This window comes from Polypterus senegalus, chromosome 2 (assembly GCF_016835505.1).
Source record: "Polypterus senegalus isolate Bchr_013 chromosome 2, ASM1683550v1, whole genome shotgun sequence".
NCBI lineage: Eukaryota > Metazoa > Chordata > Cladistia > Polypteriformes > Polypteridae > Polypterus > Polypterus senegalus.
The window spans coordinates 294,966,373-294,987,205 of NC_053155.1; the positions used below are offsets into that span (position 1 = coordinate 294,966,373).

The following is a 20,833-nucleotide window of genomic DNA, read 5'->3' on the forward strand; positions in this document are numbered from 1 at the left end:
GACATTTTAAGTAACAAACAAGTCTGTGTGCCACCTGAAACTACACATCGCCATTTATCATGTTGTATGGTTGTCAATATTCAAATGTACTTGCATATTGTTATTATTTATATTATCAATAATACATTCTTTAAATTGTAACTTAACTCCTGCTTGTCTTTTACTACACCTAATTGCCTGAGGTTATAGATGTGGAACGGAAGGTGGCGAAAAGTTATAAAGTACACAAAAGCTTATAAACAGTGGTAAGTCTGTGAGATTTGAGGCATTCTGACAAAGGCTACAAATTAATAATACAAAAGGGGAAAGTAGAGTAATATATTACTCTACCATGACAAAACATGAATAAATGCCAAAAACAAATGCACTTACAGTGCCTATAAAAATATTCGTCCCTTGGAAGTTTTTTTACTTTATCCTTATAAAACTTTAAAAGCTTTTTTGACATTGATCAGTAGAAAAAGATTCTCTTATGTCAATGTAAAAACAGTCAACTACAGGGTGGTCTAGATTATTTATAAACACAAAACACAAAATAATTGATCTCATAAGTATTCACCCCATTTCTTGTGGCACATCTAAATCATGGCTAGTGCTGTCAATTAATTTTAGGAGACACAGAATTAGTTCAATGGAGGTCACCTGTCTGGGGTTCCAGTTGTTTGTACTGTCGATGCTCCTGATCAGTCTGGTGGACTAACCTACAGAATGTAGAGAAGAGAATAATCCAGGCAACTCTGTGAAATGGTCAGGGGATGGAGACAAGAAGATATCCAAGTCACTGAATATCCCTCAGAGTCCAGTTAAATCAGTCATTAGGAAATGAAAAGAGAATGGCACAGCTGTCAATCTGCTACAGGAGGCCATCCACAACAATGCAGTGATCAAGCAAGAAGACAACAAGTAAGGGGGGCCCTCAAGAGACTAGTGAGAAGAAGTTTCAAGCTATAGTAACTGAGAGTGGAAACAAAAACTGTTGACCAGGCACCTCATCAGTTGAAACTTTATGAGAGTGTAGCAAAGATTTCAAATACACATGACATCTCGGATTGGGGTGGCACATTGGAGACTGAAGTCAGGTTGAAGAACATTCTGTGGTCTGATGAGACCAAAATTGAGCTTGTTGGCCATCAGACTAAATGTCATGTTTGAACACTGCACATTATGAAAAACATACCATCACCATCAGGCTGTGGGTTTGCTTCTCTGTAAAAGGTCCTGGAAGACTTATGAGGGTAGATGGGAAAATGAATGCAGCAAAACACTGAGAAATCCAGAGGTAAAACCTGATGGATGCAGTCTGCAAGACACCTATGCCTGTTCTGAAGATTTGTCTTCTAACAAGACAATGAAGTCAACCAAGTGGTAAAAGCCCGTGTGGACGGTCTGATTGGCTGCAATGAGCAGAAAAACACTCTATGTTCAATCTGCGTTCACCTGATGCTAAAGACAGTGAAAAACGCTAACCTTAGACGTCTGTGTGGACAGTGCCTAAGAATGCAGGAATGACTTAAAACAACAATGTTAATGTCCTTGACAGCCAAGTTGGAATGCAGATCTCTGTAAAACTGAGTATTTGTGGCTGGACTTGAAAAAGGCTGTTAACTCACAATCCCCAAGCAATCTGACATAGCTTGAGCAGTTTTGCAAAGAAGAATGGTAAAAAAGTGCAGTGTCTAGACATGCAGGCTGTCAAGGCAGACAAAGGTGCATCTACTAAATAATAAATACTTAGCCAATCAATTATTTTCTGTTTTAATCTTGCAATTAATTTAGTCTGCTTTGCAGAGATCTTTTTTCACATTGACATCAAGGAGTCATTTTCTATTGATCAGTGTCAAAAAAGCCAAATTAAGTCCACTGTGACTTTATATTGTGTAGAAGATGTTAAGACTTCCAAGGGGGTAAACCTTTTTATTGGCACTGTATACTAAACATTTCAAGCAGACCTTCTGTATATCTGTTAACACTCCACATTCATGAAATGGTAAATACATTACAATGTGTCAAAGCCATGACATTTTACGTAATGATGCAAATCAGTCTTAGGGCTTAAATTTATACAGATATGCAAAATGTGAAATATGTGGTGGCCCTAGGTAGATCTTTTACTAACTCTTTGGACACATGGAAAGCCTAACAGTCAAAATTGCCAGGGGTCCCTGATAGAAAATGTTTATAAATGTATTATGGTGTTATAAATCACACATTACCGAATTTGCAAAGGAAAATATTGCAGCAGTTGGCAGACGGCTCTTCAATGGCATAGCAGGAAGCCAGCTGTCTGAGAACACTTCACAGGATGGGCAAGGCTGGATGCTTGAGTGACATCTGCCATGACAGGATTTGTAAAAGAAGAAAGCAGTTTTTAAAGAAAAAAGTATTCAATAGAGCCCCATGCAACTGTTAGTGCTTGCTTTGGCGTCAGTATTGCTGAAGCTTGTGTCAGAAGATAGTGGAAAATGATGGAAACTGCTGATAGTGACAGTGTTCATGTTGCAAAGGAACACTGCTTTATCATCAAAAAGGCATTCTTCTTCTTCTTCTTCTTTCCATACGTTTAACTAACTAAATCTGCAGTGTTTTTCTGTGACAGGGTGGTGAATTGGTTCACGGCACATAGTTACTTTAATCCATATGATGAAATAGCTCTTTGAGCTTGGCACACACAGCATTCAAGTGCATATGTGTGAAAACTTGCTGTTCTGTGTGATACTGGACAGGAGTACAAGGTGGTGTGGCTTTCATTTGCAGATTTCTTATCCACATATGATGCGATTTGTCTACTTAAGATATTCACTCTGTCATCAGAAAAGATCCCTTGGCATCCTTTATAAAGATAAGAATGTATCCCGTTGTCCTGGTTAAAATCCTCCCACGGCCTGGTCATGCTAGCCCCACTCATAACCATTTTTGTTTAATTGGTGTCGCAGTAGGGGGCAGTAGTGCTCCCTTGAACCCTCAGGTACCACACCAAACACCTGGTAAAAGTGCTACAATTATTCTTTTTATTATAACAACGTGCACTAAGCACCCTCCACTCCACACTATTCATAAACCACAATAATAATCACAATCCTCCACTCCCAGACGCGTTGCCCTCCTACCACCCAGCTCAGCTCATTGTCTGGGAGTTCCCAGAGTCCTTTTATTCCCCCTGACCCGGAAGTCTTTCTGCCCAACAGTTCCACAAGTCCTTATTCCTTCCGGGTCAGGGTAAACAGTACTTTTCTTCACCCCGGAAGCCCGTCGCTCTTCCTGTGACGAACTTCCGGGTCATGATGTCCAAATGAGTCTATTGGCCTCCCGACAGCGACTCCCAGTGGCCCCCAAGGTATCCAGCAGGGCTGTGTATAAAAACTACATAGTCCATGAGGCCCTGCTGGAATTCGGGGCCCGTATATGCTCTCGGGAGAGCTCCTCCTAGCGGCCAGGGGGTGAGGGCCGGAGTAAAATGCCGGCAATCCACCACATTCCCCCCCTTAGCGACGACAACTGGGGCGGAGCGCCGATCCCGCAGGGCGTCCTCCTCCAGGAGGACGCGTCATCCGGACCTTGGCGTGTGTTTAAACCTCCCGGCGAACCTTGGGGGAACGGTGTATCTTCTATCCCACCGCTCCCCTGTCCTCCGGGAACAATCTCGCCACACGTGTCCTAGTTGCCGACAGTTGTAGCACTGCCGACGTCCTCCTGGTTGTCTCTCTTCCCGAGACCTGAAACATCTCGGGAATTCTGTCAGCTCCACCCTTTCCCCCGCTAAGGAGGGTTTTACAGTTGCCTCGCAGCTCTCGATTCTTTTCCCCATCTTGTCAGGAGACCCGCGCTTTACTTTGGGGATCTCCTGTTTACTCTGGGGCTTGGATACAGCTGGAGACTCTCTAACATAAAGAGAGAGCCCCTTTGCTGTCTGTACGCCCATTGATTTGTGTTTTTTTGGAGGCGGTGTCATCAGTGCCGCATCGCTCCAGGTAACAGCACTGTTCAGCTGTACCGGCACGATCGGTGCTTCCCACGCCCCGTCTGTCATCACGCCCCACTCTCTTGTCGGGTACACTGTGCTTTGACACCCGCTACTTATTAACCGCGGTGCCGGTTCGCACTGTGTCCCTTTATACTGTACGATACGGGTCGGACTCACCTGTATTCCCGCATCGATCATCACTGGAGCCTCCCGACCAATACGCTGTAAATATTCCCATATTTTCTTCAGCGGTGCTTCGGCCGTCACTCCCAACTCTTCCACCTGGTTTTGAATGTTTATTAAAGTCTGTAATAAAGCATATATGGGCTCGAGCAATTTCTCGAGATCCCGCAATTCTATTTTATCATTTAATTCGGCCGTAGGTAATTTTACTTCCACTTTTTCCTTTCCTACCAGCCGGGAGCCAATAAGCACGTCCGCTCCTGGCACGTGCTCGGCTGGGTCTTGCAAAGGCTCTTGGGATTTGGAGTTCCTTTTAGAGGGCCGGGGTGGCGCGACTGGCCGACTGCGATCCGCCTTTTCTATTTTGTCGTCGGATCGTTCAGTCACGTCCCGTCCCTCATTACTTTTAAGAATAGCTGGCGCTGCTTCGCCTGCCTCCCCCTTCCCCTTCAGGGAGCTCGATTCCATCGCGGAAATGCTGACCTCACCTCTGGACTGTTGCCGACCTTCTCCTTCCCATAATCCATTTGGGGAAATCACGTGCCCCTTTTCGGCAAATGAAAGGTGACTCTCCTGGTCATATGATCGACTGTAGTCCTTTAGTTGCTCTGCAAATCGCCGACTTAAAGTTTAAATCCAAACAATATATTTGACTTCTTTTCACTGTTCCGTTATTTCACCGAGTAATAATTTCTGTTTGTTTGCGCTAATGAAATCTTTACTATAATTTTTTTGAGACTTTCGAATTTTAGTATTTTCATTTTCTCTAACCTGCTTTGCATGTGTATCGCGCCAACATTTTTGAACCTCTTTACGACGTTCTACTTTTTGACTTTTATTTCCGTACGCAGGCATGGTTAAATCTTGTGACAGATAGGGAGCGCTCTCGCTCCCTTGAACCCCTGTCCACGACTCCAGACACCAGGTAAAAGTCCAAGATTTGACTTTATTCAAATGCCACAGTGCACAAAGCACACTCTCCACCATTATACTCATAAATTACACAATACAATAACAATAACCAATCCTCCGACTCCCAGACGCGTTGCTCTCCTACCACCCAGCTCAGCTCGCCGTCTGGGAGCTCCCACAATCCTTTTAAATACCCTGACCTGGAAGCGTTCTAATCCCCAGTCCATGTGACTCTCAATCACTTCTGGGTCAGGTAAAAAATCCCTTTCTTCACCCCGGAAGCACGTCATTTCCCTTGCCCATGTGTGCTTCCGGGGCATATTGAAAATATCCATTATTCCTTCCTGCAGCGTCCCCTAGTGGTCCCCATGGCATCCAGCAGTGCTGCGTATAAAAACTACAATGTCTATGATGCCCTGCTGGTCTTCTGGGGACCTCCATACTGCAAGGAGGGCTCCACCTGGCGGCTTAGGGGTATTGGCCGGGATAAATGGCCGGCCATCCATCACAATCTCTTGGCATAAATTCTCGTCTCACAGGATGTGAAAGTGTCTCTCTGAAACAGTCACGTCTCATCCCAGGCTAAAAATGCTCTCTTATATAATTGAGAGATTATTATTATTATCCTGTTAGAATTCTTTATAATTTAATTTCCCATATATTCCATATTTGGGAGCGCATAACTGCAGTGATTCAGCCTACATCAGAGCACTAATGGGATCCACTGATTAGCATCAGGCATTTCATACAATGCTCACATGTCTGTCTACATATCAACAAACCCATATAATTTTATAACATTTTAAAATAGAGGTGATCCATCTGCAGTTATTAGTCAGTTATTATTATGTACCAAGAACTTAACAAGGGCTTTATTGGTGTTACGTATTAATAGGTGAACAGATGATTTATGGAAAACCTAACTTGACTATTCAGGATTGGCTCCTGCTATCGGCTCAGTTCTGCCGACATACACTCCATTATCTCCTCATTGCCCTGAATTGGGTTACCTGAGTTTAAGAATATCATGTCATATTATGTAACAATGGATACCAGTCTTGATGTTGTTGTTCAGTAACTTATTTGGTGAGCTGCACCAAATATCAGAGATGAGGTCCCAGCCCTCAAAAATGGGTTAGGAAACACAGATTTACTGTCCTTGATAATTAGATAACGTATAGGCCCTTCTCAGGTCTAGAACATTAGGAACCATCTGGGTGCAAACTTGAAACCAGGAAGGATTATTTTACACAGAGTTAAGGGAAGAAGCTACCAAGTCATGCAGCTGAAGGAGAAATCTTGACAGCTTTTAAGGAGTATCTGGAAGTGGTATTGGTACAGCTTAACTATTAGCTAAATAAACACGCATGATGGCATGAATGGACATTTTTCGTTTATCAGAAGTTTTTCATTTGTATGAGTGTAAAAATATAAAATTGTTCTTCAGTTCATCCATCCATGCACTTTGAAACCCTACTTTAGAGTCACTAATTAATACATATGTCTTAAGTGGTGGATGTGGTAATGAACCAGAGAAATGGATTTGATATTTAAAAGGAATGCATTTATAAAGAGCTCCCCCATAATTACTGATGGGGTCATTAATGGATCTAGAGAACATCCGTCTTCTCAAATTTTGATACATCAATCCATTTATTTCCAGCCATTCATTTTTATTCCAATCCAGGAATTTTCATAAGGTTAACACCAATTCACTCATACGCTCACACTCACTTATACTGGGAGTCTGTAATTATCCCAACTTTCACACTTTTTGTAATGTAAAAGAAAACTGAAGTACCTCAAGAAATGTCCCACCGAGATTGAGAAAAAAAAGTTTAACTACAGAGATCCTAAAAGGGGTTGAATTTAAACCCATCATGAAGTTGCAAGGGCAGATCTAACCACTGTACTTCTAGGCCACTCCATTTACCCCTATAGCATACCAGGAGTGATGGCTCTGAGGCTAGGTATTTCAGCTGGCAATTGGAAGGTTGCTGGTTCGAATCCTGTAAATGCCAGAAGTGACTCTACTCGGTTGGACCCTTGAGGAAGACACTTAACCTGCAATTGTTTCGTCCTGGGTATGATGTTAATCTGCATCCAGCCCTGCAAGCAGATATCCAACTTTAGGGAAAACTAGGGGGATGGTGGTAGGATTGGCACTTCAGTCACCACAAAAAACCTCACACTGTTGCAGTGTGCTGCTGAGGTGTCACTTGTTGCATGGTTGCAGTCGGCTCTCAATCCGGGTGGTTCATCGTGTGGTGGGTGTGGCAACATACTGTAATCAGCGCTTGCTCCCAGCCTCACTCTTTCTTTCTCTCTCTCTCTCTACCAGGAGTCCTCAAACACGTGAGCCAATCAGCATTTAGAGAACACCAGTCCATTGAAAGGCCCACCCACTGACACATAAATCTATACTTGCATGCACACAGGAGCCAAATAAAAATCAGTCATCTCTAAGCATAGTCATAATTACAGACTCCCAGTATAAGCGAGTATGAGCGTATCAGTGAATTGGTGTTAACCTTATGAAAATTCCTGGATTGGAATAAAAATGAATGGTTGGAAATAAATGGATTGATGTATCAAAATTTGAGAACACAGATGTGTTCTGGATCTCTATCATGCATGTTTTTTGATGATGAGAGATGAACAACTATGCAAACATGGGGAGAACTTGCAAATGCTCCACAGCCAACAACTGGGCATGGAATTCAAGCTCAAAATCTATCAAGCAGCACAGATAACCACTATGCTACCATGCTACTCATCACAGATCGTACTCTGTTTAAACTTTGCGATTGAGTCCAATCAGGAAATCAATATAAATGATGGCCACATCAGTCCAGTCATTGGGTTTCTGGTTTCAAATGCTAAAACTGAAAACACAATTTAGTCTTTGTGGTCCACAAGCTGAAAAGTGTAGAAATTATTTTCACAAAAATGTTTTCTGCAAAGTGTTCAGCGAACCAAAAGCTAGGAAAAAGAGCAAAATACTTATTTTTAACAACGAGCAAGAAATGAGCTCTCTTTAGTTAGTATACCATTTTTCCATTTCTAAAATGGAAACAAATTGGCAGTGGCCTTGTATTTGTTCACTCAGGTGATTTCTCATTATAGGCGGTTCCTATTCTGTCAAAGCTACACTGTATTTAATTTATATGGCATTTTGCATAGTGAATCCAATCGGAACGCATATAAAAATGGTAATTCAAATCATTACACAGCAGTCAACATGAGCAGTGAAGGAAACAATTGAATCATCATTTGTTTTTCTAATATATAAAAAAAATCCCTTGGTTTTCAGATGATAATTATTAATCTTGGCTGTTGAGACAACACTTCCCTACAAATGAATAAGTGTCAGAATTTTCGTCTTGAGCCAGCACAGACTGACAGAGTGAGGGAAGGAAAGCGAGAGATGCTGTTGCCTGACCCTCATTTCTCTACTCTTTGATTACTTTTAGAAAGTGGCACTTTTGGAACAAAGGATGATAAGCTTGTAAGAAAACGCAGCTCTTCAAATAAAAAGATAAAATAACAAGTGCTCTGCTAATAAATGTATTGTAATCTTAATATGCCTGGCAGCGTTTTCATTGCTGGGGAATCATACTGATTTGTTTCCTGGTGCTTAGCAGACACTTTTATCCAAAGCAACTTACAAAAGAGGTCAACATAATCAACTTAACATCAGACTGTGGGACTGTTTACGAACAAATGTGGCATGACAAGGTTACAAAACTGATCCTCACAAGTGAAGAGCTCACAATAAAAAGCAAACTAGTTACACTGCCTTGATTATAGGAATCTATCAATGCCATTCTCAATTAGACATAAATTCAAGAAAGTCTTCAAACACTTCTTAAGCACAGCGAGGAAGCGGGTGGTTTGAATGTAGGTGGTCAGCTCATTCCACCATGTAGGAGTTACATGGGTATAGAGTTCAAAGACGTCAACTGAATACAACCTAAGTTAGTTTACTGTTTTCAGATTTTGCTTGTATATTTGCCAAGTAGCTTCCCCAGAAGACAGAAGTGTACCACACTGGCTACTATGGACTGGTAGAAAATTTCCAGCAGCTTGCTGCACACATCGAAAGACCTGAGCCTCCTGAACAAGTTCAGTCTGCTCTGGGGCTTTTTCTGTTGTCAGACCAGTCCAGTTTGTTGTTCATGTGAACCTCCAGTTACCTGTAGATTTACACCACTTCTCAATGGTGACTGGTCTCAGAGGTTGCTTGGCACAGCAAACGTCCACCTCCAACATGTCCTCTTCAGATCTTTTCCAGTAACAAACCCATTTTGATTGCATTTGTGACATTCCCCACATTCAAAGATAACAAAATTAGCAAGCCAAATAAACAGATAAAATACATAATTGAACGATACTCAAAACAACCTAACAAGAAAGTAAAATAATATTGTTCTTAATCAAGTTTTAAATGTGATTACAGAATTAGATGCTTAGAAATGAAGGATGAGACAGTTCCAGAGTTTGGGGGCCATAACAAAGAAAGCTTTATCCCCTTTTGTTTTTAATCTAGTGTGTGGGAAATATGCTTGCAAGAGGTCTACCTGTATGATATCAGTTGAACATGTCTTTAACAAATACTGGTGCCAGACCAGTCAGAACTTAATAGGTGAAAGTAGGATCCTAAATTGGGTCCTATAACTAACTGGCAGCCAGTGTAATGAGGCTAATGTAGGAGTGATATAAGCAGAGGACTTGGACCTGGTGGGGAGTCCTGCAGCAGCATTTTGCACCAGTTGCTAGACAGACTGCTAAGAGTTGAGAGTAAGAAGTTACAATAATCCTACCGTGAATTAATAGAAGCATGAATTTCTCACTGTCCCATGCGCCCAGTATGAGTGTGACTTTAACAATAATCCTAAAATTATAAAAACAATACTGAACCAGCTTTCTGACATGAAACTCAAAGTTTAACCTAAATTCGAAATGAACACCTCGGTTTCTGGCCACTGTTTTAAAGTTAAAAGCAAGGTTTCCCATGGAAGCTTTAACCAGATTAGCATTTTGTCGATCATCTATAATAAGCACTTCAGTTTTAGCTCAATTTAGATGAAGGAAATTAAAAGACATCTAGTTCTTTCGACAATACAGTTGTGAAGCATAGCAAAACTACTTGAATTATTAAGATCCAAAGCTAAGTAAAGCTGTAGATCATTGGCATAGAAATGGAACTGAATGTGAAGCTTTTTAATAATAAAGCCTAAGTGTAGCGCATAGACAGAAATTAATAAGGGACCTAGGATAGAACCCTGCGGTACACCATAATTAAAGGATGCAAGTGGAAGATAATGTGAGACCACTGCTGACTTAAAATTTTCTAATTGACAAATAAGAAGAAGACCATTTTAATGAAATTCCAGATAAACCAACCTAATTATTCTATCTATGTAGCAATATAGAGTGATCAAAGTCTCTTCATGATCCTGTACTAAAAAAAAGCAGGTTGGCAAAATGGATGAATTGAAATTACAGACCTTCTCTGTGACCTTGACAAGAAGGCACATGTATGGAAAAAAAATGTAATGAATGTTAAGAGCAAAGTAAAGTGGATCAAAATACTGTTCTTAAAAGAGAACGCAAATTAATGAAAATGAAACTCAAACAAGAATGTGAATATTGCAAGAACACAAACAACACAATAAACACAAGGAAAATTATAACACCCCTCACCCCAAAGGTGCTCTAGACCTATCATCAAAGGTTTGGAAACAGTCTGGTGGTGGTGTGGCCAGTTATTTTCCCATCTTTGCACTGTTTTCATATAAACTCTAAAGGGCTAGAAATTGTTAATAATTCCTAGGATGTGTATCTGCTATTAGCTAGGAACTGTTTATGTCTCCCACATTTACCCCACCTGATAACTGTTAGCTGTTTAAGAAAAGTCTGGAAAGTTGAGTCACCTACTCACTGGCATTACACTGGAATATTGACTCCTTACTCATATTACTTGGCATATGGAAAACTCTGACCCCATCTCTACCTGGGCACCTCTGTGACAGCACTGCATTTTTTGTGATCACTGTCATGCTTATATAAGTGGACTCTCAACTTGAATTTGAACAAACTGTTCCAGAGAAGTGCTGTCAAACCCCTAAATGAGAATTCACTAAATGTAAGTCATTATCTATAAGGTGGTCTTTGGAGGATATCAACTGGCCCCAGATATCATGATAAAAAAGATTTGTTATCAGATCCGATGGTTAGTTTATGTGGATGGGAAATTAAAATGTGAAAAATAAAGTCTGATCATAAAGACCTGTGTAAATATTTTTATGAATTTATCTTTTTTTTTTTTACAGATTTTAACTGTACACTATAATCGATTCCCAGGTCCTTGGAGCTGTGAGGAAGCACTTCCAACCACCGTGATCCTGAGCCTCTAGAATCTTCAAAATACTTACATTTTTTTCCAAAACTTTGATCATCAAATTGAAGAACCAATCAAAGAGAATTATTTGTTTTTAATTAATTCTTCCCTATTTTGTCTTTGTCCTGCTGCTTATAAATGAAATGTCTTCAACTGGATTTCCTGCGGAAGAGAATCACAGCCTTGTGTCTGAAAATGGAACTTTTCTAAAACTCATGCCTACATCTTTATCCACTGCGGTGGACTCTACCTCTACGCACTTAGAAAACGTCTATGTATACGTTTCCATTTTCTTATCTCTTTTGGTGTTTCTCTTAGTGTTGCTTATAATTGCTCTGCATAGACTGAAGAATATTATCACTTCCAGTTCATCCTACCCAGAATGCACCAGTGACGGAGGGAGTTCTTTCACCAACCTAGAGATCTGCAGCCTTTCTTCTCAAAGATCCGCAGTTTCATCCCTCTCTTCATAAAACAAATAATGAATAAAAAAGACACAAAACATGATACTTTTTGCAAAGTATATCAGCAATCTGAATTATGTGGATAATTCAGAGAGTAAGTCTGGGGCTGTCAGAACAGCACAATTGTGTGGAAATCAGCAAATTGGAAACTGCAGTTATCAGTTCATTATGCATCACACACATTAGATGCAAGTTTTTGCATTGTTCAATGATGTCATGAGTTAAATAATCAGTGTGTTCATGTGTATGTACAGAAAATATGAGCTCCTGAAAGGAAGAGGCATAGGCCAGCTTTGCACCAATATATGTCTGCTAATGCACATTTGGATTTGTTGTATGTGTTAGTTATTGTATAATGTTTGAAATCAATGCGCTATTTCATCATAAATACTATCCATTGGATCAGATATTTGTAAAAACATACTTAATTATTAGTGTTGTATATTCATTTTAAAAGTCATTTTCTCTGTGTAAGTATGCATAATGCAAACCTTGTATAATCAAAACAGAAAATATAATATTTGAGAGAAAAGAATAACAGCTGAAATTCAAACTTGTCACTTCTACCTACTTCCGTCCTCCCATTTACTTGGACCCTATTATCCAAATTTTGGGTTGTGGCAAATCAAAGATTTTTCCAGCTGTATTGGCCACAAGGTAATGACCACCAGTCCATTTTAAGACATAGACAGGAATAGGGTGTAATGATTTTTTAAAAATGAGTACCTGTACTAGGACACATGGGCACAGATGGGACTGGGCAAGAGTAAATGTCACAGAAACATTAGAAAACATTTCTGTAATGCAGATACATTAGATAATTTACCAGTTACTGGTATACATAGTGGTACTGTAGGGACTATCAAATCTGTTGATATTTCCATAAGCATAATGGAAATGGTTTAGCAATCCATGCTGGGCTGAACAACATTCTCATCAAATGTCCTAGGATTGCCACAATCATATAAAGCTAATCTAAAGCCACCAACATAATTTTGAGATGTTAGAGTAGCTGGAGAATGTGAAAAGTTTCCATTACCCATTACCAGGCTGCCATTTAGACCTTCTGAAGCTGTGGAAAGGCAGCACCACCATGCTTCCCACTCTCCATTCCAAGTATCTTTTCTTACTGAGCATAATCTAACTTTAGGTTTAAGGAAAGCCATTAAAGGCCATTGTAAGAAAACGCAACACTCACATTGGCCCAAACATGAAATCACCATTAACACCAAGAACTTGGATACGAGAGGAAGCTGAAGTATCATCACATGAACATGAAGGCAACATGCAAATTTAAACCGTCAAGTCTCCTTATCATCCATTTAAAAAAACATATCCAAACTTCTTCACAAGAGGACAGGATGACCTTATGGCCTACAGGGGCACCAAATTTAATCAAGGTGTAAGAAAAAAATGTTCTGTTGTTTTTTTTTAAGAAATATTCCTGCTGCTGGACTAACAGATCCTCCTTAGTCCTCTTTAACACTTTTACCGTTATCTCTTTTATTACCGCTCGTCACAAGCACATTGTCATCCCAGAGTTTACATGTCTCCAGCGAACTGCAGGTATTGAAGGATGGTGGTGGCTGAACAGCTTTTGCGGCAGTAAGAGAGGTGAATACAGACTAGAATATGGAACCAGAAAGTGAGTGCAGAAATGTGTTGAGTTACACAGTGCAAATTCCTCAGTATTGACCAGTGATATACCCTGATACGGCCTAGTTCTAGTAATAGTAATCCCTGTTAAGTACCACTTGAACCAGGACCGAAGATTTCTGACATGTTAAACTACTAGTAACTTCTTCCATATAATTTAAAGAACTTTGTTACAAAGTACAGGTAAATAAAAGAACATAATAAACTTATTAAACTTGTCTAAACAAATTTTCAAAAATACCATTGCCTTTATTTTCATCTTATATCCAATAAAAACAGTCAAAAAATTGTTGCCTCCTGTCCTGCTTGACAGCAACCATCTGATCCAACCCCCGTTTGAAATTAAAGCTAGAAGCAAGATAGATTAATAGAGCACCTACTTATCGTACACAAAGGCATAGCTAATCAACTGATACTTATACATTAATATAGGCATTCACATATTATTATACAAATGGCTGTTATAAACAGTGAAGCCTACAAATGTGATGATTTTGCATAAACTGTAAACTCTGAAGCTTCTGAATGTACGTGATGTAACAAGAGTACGGGTCAACTTTCAAAGCTGCTGTTCAATGATCTCCAAGGCACAAGGCAGATTTATCATTGACAAATGATCCCTGACTCAATTTCATAGCTGTAATTGTGACTGAACCCAACATACATGTACACACTGAAACCAAATTACAAGTACCCATGTGGTCTGATGCCAGTTATAGCGAGCTGCTGTCTTTCTTTGCACTTATTTTAAACAACAATTCAAAAGCCTGACGTTGCAATGCACCAATCAACACAACCTTTATTTTCAGCTCCTTATGGACCATCCTGAATATGGATGACAAGTGAAAAATGTTTTACCTTACTTATGAGATGCTTGCATTTTGTTGACAACAATTTACTTCACATAGTACTACGAAAACCGTTTAGGAGATAAAATTGTTTTCTGCACTTTACAGATTTGAACAGAATGTTGTTGTAGACAAATCACTTCTGTTTAGGATAGGTCATTTGATCATGAAGTGATACAAACTAGACCTTGAACAATAACAGCCACGTACTGATTTACAGCTAACCAAGTTGAGGCCATTTGTACTTTCGTCGGAGGGTCACAGATAAACAATAATGTTATAGAAATTACCAAAACCAGCAGCAAGGATGCCACAAAGGCCAAATGCCTTTTTTTTATCATGTACCTGTGGCAGAGCTTCTAGCCGCTGAATGATACACACTGCATAGAAGCTGTGAGAGAAGCGGTGGTGGAGCTGCAGAAGTAGCAGTCTTTTATGTCTTTTATGTTTCCGATCTATGCAGATGGTTCACACTTTTTTCTTACACCTTACAAATAATAATAAATCTTTACTTATTATTATTAATACTTCACTGGGTCACATATGTTTTCTGACTCTTGGAAGACCCTTTAAGATTTGATTGCCGCTACTCCATGGGGCATATTTTTGTGCATTAGGCCCACACTGTAGATTCAAAGATGGCTTTTCTACTACTCTGTATCACAATTAAAGTATGCATGTGACCCACACCAGACCTACAGAGCCTCAATTACAATAACTTGTATGCTTTGTGGCCAAATGGTTTTTCCCAAATGGAGCTGCATGTTGGCACACAACTCTACTCTGTTGGCAGCATGTCTACAAAAATGTATTTGTAGCGTGACAAAAGTGTCTCTCAATCGGTAAAAGACTAAACCTGTTGATGTGTTTTTATTTTTTTACTTTTATCAATTTTTATTTTTATTTTAGTTTTGCCTTTGAAGTTGAATTTACCTGATATTGTGAAAATAACAGCATAATGTTTTATATATCTTTCTTCCTTCTCTTCTTCTCTCTCTTTTTTAAAATAGATAGTTAAAATGGACCAGTCCCTTTGTTCTTAATATTTTTAATATTTCAAGTGGCACACTGTGCTCTGATGGCTGTCAATGTAATTTTTGTCTTTGACACTGCGTACTCTCCACCTCTCTTATAGCACTTATAGCACTTATAACTTCAGATGCTGTTTCTGTGGTTTTAGTGCCTTTACATTTAACTCTTGCATGCTCTTGCACTACTCAATGTTCTTGTGTAGTGCCTTTGCACATTTAGGAAACTCCTGAGCTTTGACACCACCTAACAGTTTTTCCGTGGTTTGCACAGAACATCTAGGTGGAGCCTGAGTGATGGTTCAAGCCCAGAGGGTTTCCCCCCTCTTATGTCTGCCCCTGAGGACATGCAATCCTTTGCCAAAATGAAGGAAGCAATAAACTGGAGAAGTGGAGCAAGAACATATGCCCAGGTCTAATTTACCCCTTTGCCCACCTTGACTACTGCTGCTTAACAGCTGCCCAACAGTACATTCCAGCAAAGAGATTTTTTAATAGATTACTACAAGGAAACAATGAAATTTGCACTCTTCACCTATATGTTCAATTTCATACTAGTGCTGTGTGTGTGAATATATATAATATGACAAATGGAATGGCTGGTAGGACAAGAAAATAACTTTGTGCCCAGCAGGTATAAAATAATGGATGGACCAGCAGAAACCTAGAGATAGGTGGCAGTGGTACTTTTTGGTAGCCCAGTCGGAACACCCACAGGGGTTCGTGGGAGTTTGAGTCTGGAAGTGCAAACTTGTCAGGGTCCCTGGGTACTGATAGAAGGCGCTGTCAGGGGAGGAACTTCCCACTTTTACAGCAGGAAGGCACAGCATGGCATAGGAACTGTTCTCAAGTCTGGGTTTAAAAGGAGCCTGCTGCCTCACATCTATGAGTCAGAATAAAGGAAAAAAAAGGTTTCTTATCTTTCACAAATGCAACAATTGCAATCCTTTTCTTTTTTCTTCTTTCTCCTTCACACCTGCCAGGTGAGTTCTGTTCTCTTTCTCTGTCCTTCTCCAACTCACCGAGGTATATTACTGTATGAGAGGGCATCCAAACATTCCCAGAATCAGTCAATAACAAGGGAGAAGGGTGTAGTTCTTGTATATGCCGCTAAGGTATCATATGCCTACAATCTGGTTAATCAGTCCACCAAGTGGCATCGTGCTGAGTTTATTGAGTGCTTAATTCTGGAGTTTACTCTGCAGTCATGACCATGAATTGGGTGATTTTTTCAAGCCACCACAGCATATTTTTTAAGAGACACTGATGATCAAGTTTTTGATATTAACGAATCTGTTCATTTAGAGTTTGTTCCCCATTAACAGATCTATTAATATTGAACTGGTGAAGCATCAGGAAGCATCAAGACAAAATGTCTGGAGCAGTGCCACATACAAAACTGGATTTTGCATCATGACAGCACAACTATACAAAATGCGTTGTCAGTCAATAAATTTGTGAGTAAAACCTATGTGGCTGTTACTTCACACCGCCAATCCAATTTTCACCAGATCTTGCTCCCTGTGACCTCTTTTTGCTGTTTTTGTTCTCAGAATTAAAATTGAGACTGAAGGGAAGAATATCTGCCATTGTGGTATAATTAAGGAATTACCGCTAGAGGCTCTAGACATGGTAACAAAAGATGAGCACAGGAAATGTTAAGTAGAACAGGACAAGCAAATTATGAAAATTTTTGGGACCCCGTCATATATAAATATAAACAAATATATAAATATTTAAATATATATACTAGCTCTGTAAGCCCTTGCTGTAAAAAGCCTGGGATCCTAGAAAGTATTGAAATCGTCAGAAAAAAAATTGAAATGCAGAGTTGGCGTTTTCGTTTTGCTTACAGGCTCGCCACCCTTGTTTATCAGCGGCTAAGCGAGTTTCTCTTTCGTTTCTCTTTCCACGGCAGTTTCACTTTGGTGACGGAGTCATTTTCTTTCAGCTTCAAGCTGTAGCCTTGTACGTCTTTCTTATTACGACTCGTTAACTTGAGGCCACCTTGCCAGCTCTTTGAGTTTGTCACTACCTGATCGCACATCTGGGCTAGACAGACAGACACACACACTTCCACGTGTTAGACGTTTATATATAAGACTAGCCACACTAACTGACAAAGGCAGATAATAATTTAAAAATATTTGCCATCTCGTCTGCCCTTTTCCTCTCTACTCATGCTCCTTCTCTCAGGCACATTGCTGTAAAACCTGCTTCCCAGACTCTGTCGTAACTTTTGAGGCACCATTCTCTCCTCCTGTCCACTCTTATACCTCCCACCTTTGAAGGAGACTCCCCTCGTCTATCTCTCTGAGTGCCTCCTTTGCTGTTTCTACTCCTCATGTGGCTCACACCCACACCTCCTCTTTTGACCACATCACCATAGCCAAACTCACCAGTCATATTGCTGTAAGGGACAGGGCACACAGACCTTAGTCTTGTATTAAACAGTAGATAGATATACTAAATATAAGCATAAACCAGATTACCTTTGCTCATGTATTTTAACTCAGAATTTCAGAGATGTCACAATACATAGCAAAAATCATTACAGTACATGCTCAAGAGAGATTGGGTATGCAGGCCTGCATGTTGACATGCTGTGCATCATATAAACTGTCACTTCAGATAGTATTAAGGATTATTGCACATCGTACACATGTAATACGATGATATAATGTTTGTGTTAGTTGGTGCATATAGCAAGAGGCTACGAGATGAAAAAGAAATCAAAAAAGTATATTCTATGTGCCATTAGAAGCATTTACCAATATCATAAACTAATGATCGACTGAACTGGTTTTTTACCATATCCAGGTTATTGAGGGTTTCTTGCTATTCCATGAAGAACCAAACCTGACTGACACACCAGTCCATCTCAAGACACACTTGTGCACTTGTCCACATCCTCTGATACTGGGCCAGAAATCAAACCTCTCTTTATAGGTCTGTGAGTCAACAGTGTTAACTTCATTCCTGGGTCATGTCGAAAATAATTAGATAATTACAAGAGCATGACTATTTAATTTTTAATATGGATTTGTAAAGTTACATCAGTTTGACACATGTGAGGAAGCAGCAATTAGTAAACAGATGGATTGTGATATTAAAATGTAGTCAGGTTTGTTTTACATAAAAAGAAGACGGTAAACATTTCATTTTCATATCACACTTCCCATTCTGACTCTACGTCTGGAAATTTATTTAAATATGTTATGCTTCTGTCTTTGAACTATTGTATGTGAGTATACAGGGGTGGCTGGTTCTATTTTTTATTATATGTATAGAACATGGATTATTTGGAGGATTTAGATAAATGTAAAACATCATTAAACAAATCATAATGTCTAAAGTTATTTTGTGTATAACATTAGTTTCAATCACAGTGGCTGATGACCAATTGTCTACTGCAATAATAAAATCTTTACAAAGACAAAATATCCATACAGTGTTTTTGAGTGCTTGTCGAAGGTGACTTAATATGAGTTAATGGCATAAGTTGATATTTCTAAATCCTCTATCAGCATTAGGAACCCCTAGGTATGAAACGATAGATAGATAGATAGATAGATAGATAGATAGATAGATAGATAGATAGATAGATAGATAGATAGATAGATAGATAGATAGATAGATATTTGTCACCAAGGGGAAATGTGACATTGACCCTAAGCACAAGTAAAGACACCAAGGGTGTGGCTTAGGGAGAGCTTTGAGGATGTCCTTGGGTGACCCAGTCAGAGCTCACACTTTAAACCAATTGAACATCTCCAGAGAGACCTGACAATAGCTGTCCACTGATAATCTCCCTCCAAACTAACAGAGCTTAAGAAGATCTCAAATGGCAGAGAATCCCCAAATCCAGATGTGTGAAGCTTGTTGTGTCCTACCCAAGAAGACCCCGGACTGTAATCGCTGCCAAATAGTCTTCAACTAAATACTAAGTAAAGGGTCTGAATAATTCTGTCAATATGAGATTGCAGTTTTTTTTTATTGTTAAAAAATTTACAAACATTTCTAAAATCCTGCTTTGTCTTTGACATTCTAGGGTATTGAGTCTTGCTTGATGGGGTAAAAAATAACTTACATGTAGTGTTTTTCCCCTGCAACACAGCAAAATATGAAAAAGTCAGAAAACTTATCTGTATCCACAGTATTCTGCTGAGTGTGGAAAATGGCACCATCATGTGTATACTGGAGGTCAGAGATTATCATCTTGGTTTATTTTAGTCTTAAGAGTGTGCAGGTTGGAGAGCTTCTCGTTAAATTACCAGTTAATGTCAATGCCGCATAGAAACTATGTAGTGATCAACTGACATGTCAGAAGGTCTTTGGACTGTGGGAAATGCCATGATTAAAACTTTAAATTAAATTCTGTGCAGAAGTTACCACATTCTAAAACTTACGTGGCACCCAAAAACTGTGAGGATACAGAGCTATCTATTGAGCCAGAAATGTCCTCCTACACCACACTTAAAAAATTATCTATTATAACTGGATAGATAAGTTTTTCACAATTTATAATAAATTTACTCCACCACTACTCCCCCAGTACACTTCTCCTGCCTCACACATAAATATATTCCACAAAACACAAAAATATTCTTTTTCATTGTACCTTATGAACTTAAGACAAACTTTCAAAAAGAGACTATGCATTAAAAAAAAAAATCAGAACAACAAGTGTACCTTATCAACTTCACATTCAAATTGTACATTATTTACACACCACACATACCTACACTTCTCGATTTTCATTGGAGAATTATAAAAATTACAGTCTGCTAAGGTTTTACTTTCACATAGCCTTTCAAAGATTTCAATTGTATCTTGGAGCCCAGATCCACTAGTCTTATTTCTGTGGGTTTTCCATATAGTCTGTTTAGCTTGACATACAGTTTAATGAAGTTTACAAGGTTCACACTGTTCTTTTTGTTACCCTGCACCCAAACAACAAGCCACCTCATTATATTCAATTACCAATACTTTTATTAAATGTTTGATCATAAGACAAAGAGGCTGAAGCCTCATACAAAACAAAAAGCAGTGAAACACAGTCTCCCTAACATGATCACAGAGGACCTTGATTTGGACTTTATAGAGATGTCCCAACACTGCCTGATTGAAACAAACTTGGGTTGGTGAGAGTCATTGATGCCAGAAAAATTGAAAACAATGAATGATATGAGAGTCTTCAAGTAGAGAGACATTAAAGTGCCAGAAGGACTTAGAAGGAAGCTTATCGGGAAAAGCTGTTCTTGTCCCTTTCAAAGACTGATTGGACAGGCTTACTGGAGAGATGTGTGCAGTAGTGACTGAACTAGTAAAAGCGGTCTATCCAAGCCATTGACACAGAACCATCTTGTATGTTGTTT

General features: G+C 39.4%; 1 protein-coding gene across 2 annotated transcripts in view; it reads left to right on the forward strand.

The window, feature by feature from the left end:
- Positions 1–15,358, forward strand: part of LOC120524009 (serine-rich and transmembrane domain-containing protein 1) — an 88,414-nt gene extending 73,056 nt beyond the window's left edge. For both annotated transcript variants that reach the window (XM_039745806.1, XM_039745805.1), the window contains one exon: positions 11,392–15,358. In XM_039745806.1, coding sequence (XP_039601740.1) covers positions 11,603–11,932 — 330 coding nt within the window. In that variant the 5' untranslated portion in view covers positions 11,392–11,602 and the 3' untranslated portion in view covers positions 11,933–15,358. The remainder of the gene's footprint in view (positions 1–11,391) is intronic.
- The last annotated feature ends 5,475 nt before the right edge of the window (positions 15,359–20,833 follow it).